Source organism: Oreochromis niloticus, linkage group LG22, assembly GCF_001858045.2.
Source record: "Oreochromis niloticus isolate F11D_XX linkage group LG22, O_niloticus_UMD_NMBU, whole genome shotgun sequence".
NCBI lineage: Eukaryota > Metazoa > Chordata > Actinopteri > Cichliformes > Cichlidae > Oreochromis > Oreochromis niloticus.
In genome coordinates this window covers 37213908-37219907 of record NC_031985.2, presented here as the reverse complement: position 1 = coordinate 37219907, position 6000 = coordinate 37213908, and the positions used below count along the sequence as shown (strand labels likewise).

Genomic DNA, 6000 nt, shown 5'->3' with positions numbered 1-6000 from the left:
AGGTTTGCTTTTCATGAAAATGTGTAAAACACTACACTAAGGAACCACTATACTACAGTATGTGTAAATATTGTATATTCCTCTGTCAAACTGGTCACATTTATGGAGAAAAATGGAATAACACTCATGTATGCATGTGCATGGTACCTAAGAGCAAGGTTATGTACCTGTTACCTCTTGCCATATTTAGCTTAAATACAAGAGAGTCATAAGACCAGTAAGGTCGGAGGTTTCCCTCAGCAGGGTGGGAGGGCTAAATTGTACATGTACTGTGTAAATCCGGTCCTGCCCTTTTTATGACTGAACTGACATGACTGAATAAATTTCAGAGGACAATTTTAGCCTCGCATTATGAGCTTAATGAGGTTTTTCCATGTTGGCGAGAATACAGTTGGTATTGTAATTGTGATCGGTAAACGCACGAGAGAGTAATAAGAGATTCTTTCGGGAAGGTGAAGTGTCGCTAAAAACCTACGGTCCACGCGGTGGCGTTCCTGTGACGGGTAATTAACGTTTATTCAGCAAGTCTGAGGTGTGGCAGGGGATGTAAAGACTGGGGGGAGGGGTTCTTATCGGAGGAAAGATAAATGCTCGGGGCTGTGTAAAGGGATTGCAAAGTGGTTTGTGAAACGGAGGGACGAAGCATCCTCCTCCTCCCTCTCTCCGCTCTTGCACGCTGCTGCAGTTAGCCACAGCGGGCTCAGCAGCTCCCGTCATTTTTCTCGGCTCTCTCCTGAGCGGCCGACTGCATTCCATCAACACTGAGGCCACTTTTTCATCTGAAGATCGACCTTGCTGTCTAATCGACCGTTCTCCTATTACGCCTACTGGATTACTGAAAACCAGACGTTTTCATTTGTATGATGTGGTCTGTGTACAAAATGTTAAAAACGTTCTAATAAGGCTTTCGACTGGAGATCCGTGAGTAGGCTATGTATGTAGGCGGATAAGATGGAGAAGGGCAGATAAATGACGGAGAGGACAAATTAAATCTCCGCGTGTCTTCGTGGGCTCGGTGTGGATGGTTCTCAATTTCTCATAAGCAGAAAAAAGAAAGCATCGTTACAGCAATCGGTTATCTCTTGGAAACAGACAGAAGCTGAAAACCAGGCAGCCTCGGACACTTTCGGTACCTTAGACGGTGGAAAGAGCCTGAAACCTGATTCAGTCACCAATCTCAACCTTCTATTCAACTCCAGCAACTTTAAAGCTGCTTTCTGCCAATGAATCGTCCCCCCGGTTTACCAGCTGCATTTAATAAGTTTGATGGAGATCGTTGTACCTGTGGACAGAGCACTTTATAAAAGCGTTGAAGCTGCGTGTTTACGAAGTTCTGTTCCAAACACAGGCGATGATAGGTTTCCTATTTTTAATATAACGGGAGAAGAGCTTGATGACAGTCCTCTGCGTTGATTTGAATTGTTTGTCGGTTGCAAAAAGCTTACGATCACATTAAAATTATGTAAATAACACAGAATTGCAAATGGGCTCTCTTCTCTCAGGAACACCAGCGTGGGCTCGTTCATAGGATTTCATTCTTCCCGAGCCACACGCAATACCACCTTGCTCCCTCCAAGCCGAAAAGTGTATAGAAGGAATACACTGACTCCAAGCTTCGCTCAACCTTCAGCATCCCCCAGCTATGACAAGGCTTTGCCAAAACCTCCCCCGTAGGCCGGTCTCCCGCTACTCTCTGATCTTTATCCTTACTGTTCTAGCCTGCTCCTGCCCGGCTCTAGGCAAGAAGAAGCTCTACATTGGAGCCCTGTTTCCCATGAGTGGAGGTTGGCCTGGTGGACAAGCCTGCCTCCCCGCTGCTCAGATGGCCCTGGACTTGGTGAATAATAGGACAGACATCCTGCCTGACTATGAGCTGGAGCTGATATATTATGACAGTATGGTGAGTACAGACTAGGGCTCACCCTAATTTCTTTCCAGCTTTAACTGCATGTGTGCAAATGTTGATCAGAACTAGTAGGACTTCTCATATAAGTCAGCACCTGCTGCAACAAAACAAGGGCAACAAGGGCACGGCACAAAAAACGAAACAAAAAAACTGACAGTAGAATTCCTGTTTCTTTTGAATGGTGTTAAGGAGGGTAGCCTGATACGCCTATATTAATATTTTTAAGGCAACTTTAATGAGATTTGTAGGTGTAAACTAATAGCTTTATTAAACATTGCTGAATTAGCATTCAATAATGTTTTACAAAGCAGTTATTAAAAATAATATTTGACTTTCTAGGTTAAAATACTCCCTTCACTGGTAAAATCATTTCACTTCTTGTATTTTTGAAAAAGGCTGAACACATCTGGACCAAAATGAATTAATTAACACAGACCCGCAGAGTTGATGATTAAAATTCTTTAACAATGAGCCACAGTCATTTATAACTAGAGGTTGAAGGCTAATTATATAGTATGGGACCCAAATTATTTATTATTGGCGCACCAACATTTCTAACAGCACTCTTTTTTCAACAGCAAAAGTTTGTGGCAAAAGTTTTTACTTTTATTACTCTATTACTGTCCCTGTCGATCCAGAAAGAATAAATAATAAATCTATTAATAGACATTTAACAGTGGCAGTAGTCATGGGATGAAAGTGTGCAGAAAATGCTAATCTTGTGACTTTTGTGGAAGGACCATTAATCACCGAATTAAAGGCATAGATTGTCCCCCCTCCACATATCAGATATCTCTGCACCCCTCAGACACATTTCCAGGATCACGTTATGCCATCAGAAGAATAAGTGGCAGTCTTTTGTGTATGTTTTTAAAATGCAGCATTCAGGCCATAAAATGGGTTGCAGCCCACTATACACTCTACCTAGTGTATAGTGATGTGAAAACTGCATCTGTGTTTGTTTGCAAAAGAACAGCAGCTATACAGCCTGCACATGTTCAAACAGCACCACACTCTGTGCTAATGGCTCTCTGTGTGCTCACTGTGGAAACTCATCTATTTCTGTCTGCATTCAATCTGCAACTTGAATGTTACAATGTTTCATGGTATCATGAATTCAAATGTTTTCCATGCAGTAAAATAGCAATAGCATTTTTATACAAATTGGAGATGGTTCTGGAGATGGCTGATTTGACACTGAACCCATATATATGGTCACATTTTTCATCAAAGTGAACAACAACATGAAAACATCTCAGGAGGCTCATAATCTAGAATTTTATATTTGAATAAACCTGGAAAAGGTTACAGAGTCTCAGATTAGATGGTAACAGTCACATTATCCACAATTGACAATACAAGTTTCTGTTCTCCATAGATGCGGCCAACAGCTAAGAGGATTCCAAAACCACAACACCGAATGCTCAGTGAGGCATAAGACAAGCCTAGAATATCTTCTAAGGGCTTAAAGAAATCACTGTCAGTGAAAGCTTATGTTTGCCGTTGCTCTTTTTAGGTGTTTGATTTCTTTTTATAGACAAATGGATAATAACAGGTTTGTGTTTCAGTTAAAGATTTGGTATACAGGCATTGACTCTAGCATTTTTTTGTCAGCACCAGCTAAAACAGGCTGAAGTCTATGAGAACTGCTCTATGGATGATGACTTCCTTATATTACATGAATGGAAAAACTGAAGACACAAGACCTCCCATTAAAATAAAAGTTCATCTTGTTTTGGCAGTTGTCCTGCACAATGTGCTGCAGGCAAAACCAATAAGAAACATCCATTTTGCGTCAAATGCACCGCATGAACAGTCTGCATACACCATGTGTTCAGTGCAGCTGGACTTTAAAGTTAGTGAAAATGACTGTCACAAGAATATAAACATGGTAAACTGCAGACTGGCAGCTTTTTCCGACAGGAAAACTGGCAGTGCGTCTGCTTCTTCTGGCACATTTTCTTTGTCACAACTGATCGAGACTTGCGACTTAGCGTTATTATAGTTTTGTATTTTCTAGTTTATTTTTATTTAAATTTTTTTGTTAGTTTCAGTTAGTTTCCAGAATGGACTTTCATGTTTCAGCTTAGTTTGTATTAGTTTCAGTGTTAGTTTTAGTCTTTTTAATTATTATTGTATTGAAGGCATATGTCAGAAGCATGATTTAGGAAAATATGTACATCCACTACAAAAAAAAAACAGCGAGACACACTCATGCCAATATACTGTACGAGAAATTAATGAATGTGGCAGCTGTTACAAGCTAGATTTAACGGGGACATTTTGGGCACTTTAGTATTAACAGATCATTGTTTAAACACCACAGCCCAGATGAGTATTGTTGCACACCATGTTCATACTTTAATGATCACAGTGTACCATTTTACTGACGGCTGCTTCCAGCAGGATAACGCACCATGTCACAAAGCTCAAATAATCTCAAACAGTATTTTTGAACATGACAATGACAGTCTAGGAGAGCACGTTGTGATAGGCGCACGCACACGCACACACACACACACACACACACACACAGTATATTAACAGTTAAATTTAATGTGACAAGTGTATACTTTTTTTTCCCCAAGAAGCATCACTGTTATTGGTTCAAGCTGTTCTGCATTGGATCTCTACTTCAAAATCCAGGAGTGGTGGTAGTGGGGGTGTAGGTTGGCGTGACAACAGTAACCACGACAACTGCAGTTCAAACAAACACAGATTTGGCTACAAGAATAAGGCAAGATCATGCACCTTGTATGATGACACAACAGGAGCAGATGGACGGATGCATGATGTAAACCTGTTGTGGTGAGAAAACCATATTTAGCACACTTAGCCAAATGTAACAAGCGCTAGCTTGGTCACTCATCAATCACAGATGACTAAACCTATTCCACTGCTGTGCCAGGCCAACTGCACATTACACTAAGCATGCTCTGATGGATCTCCCACAGATCATAGTCCAGAACCACACAAAGAGATCTCTGAGAGGTCAGAAAAAACGGCTGAATCATCTGTTGCAGTGGTTCCCTCATTTTACTGACCTCTTAAAGCACTTTAAAGCCACATTTAACCATCCATTCATAAAAATTAGGTCCATGAGAGAGAGGGGCGGGGGCTGTTTCCAATTTTGCCTCTGTTTACCTCCACAGTGAATTTTGTCTCAAATGATAAGATGCAATTGAAGGGTAGATTTTGAGTTTCAACTCAACATTTGGCTGAATCTGAGCAGAAAGTATAGCTTTGTATAGTTTACAATTCATCCTACTGCTTTTATCAGCAATCACATCATCGATAAACACTACTGACCTTGTTCCAGTGGCTGCCAAACATATACGATAACACTATGTTTCACAGATGATGCAGTATGCTTTGAGTCATGAACTATTCGTTTCCTTCTCAATACTTTTGTCTCCCCATGATTCTTCTACAAATTCATCTTAGTTTATTTCCAAAATGTTGTTTTCCAAAATTGTGCAGGCTTTTTTTGGGTAAAATCTAGGCAAAGTGAAAAAAAACAAAAGTAAACTGTGTTGTTGTCCAAATACTTAGATACCAAATTGTATATTTAAAGAACCTCATTCACTACATTCAAAAGATATGCTGTGGAAGGGAGCCAGAGATTAGTAATAACTAATCTCCAAAAGTTGATTCTGTTCATCTGGACGTAGCGTTTTGTGGGAGAAACGTTTCATCACTCATCCAAGTGACTTCTTCAGTCTCAGCTGACTGCAGGTTTCCCCAAATTCTCATGACCATTGATCAACAACCACTGACCAAAATCCACTGATCAAAGCCCACTGATCAATGGCCATGAGTACCATTCACAGAGAGTTGGGGAATGGCTGCAATCACAGCATTGTAAGATGGCGAAAGATGTACCCTTAGGCCCCCTCCTCGATTCAGAGATGGTCTTTCCCTTTTCACGTAAATGGCCTCCTTGACTCTGCGCTCAAACCAGCGTTCTTCCCTGTCCAGGATGTGTACATCCTCATCATTGAAAGAGTGTCCACTGGCCTGTAGGTGTAAATAGACTGCAGAGTCCTGGCCTGACGAGGTAGCTCTTCTGTGTTGTGCCATCCTTTCACCATCTT

At 41.0% G+C, this 6000-nt stretch overlaps 1 protein-coding gene across 3 annotated transcripts in view; it reads left to right on the top strand.

The window, feature by feature from the left end:
* Positions 1–496: 496 nt before the first annotated feature.
* gabbr1b (gamma-aminobutyric acid (GABA) B receptor, 1b) overlaps positions 497–6000 on the top strand; it is a 102123-nt gene continuing 96619 nt past the window's right edge. Inside the window, exon 1 of one of the 3 annotated variants that reach the window (XM_019355691.2) lies at positions 497–1900. In XM_019355691.2, coding sequence (XP_019211236.1) covers positions 1643–1900 — 258 coding nt within the window. In that variant the 5' untranslated portion in view covers positions 497–1642. The remainder of the gene's footprint in view (positions 1901–6000) is intronic. The other 2 variants (XM_019355690.2, XM_013266980.3) reach the window with 2 other exon arrangements.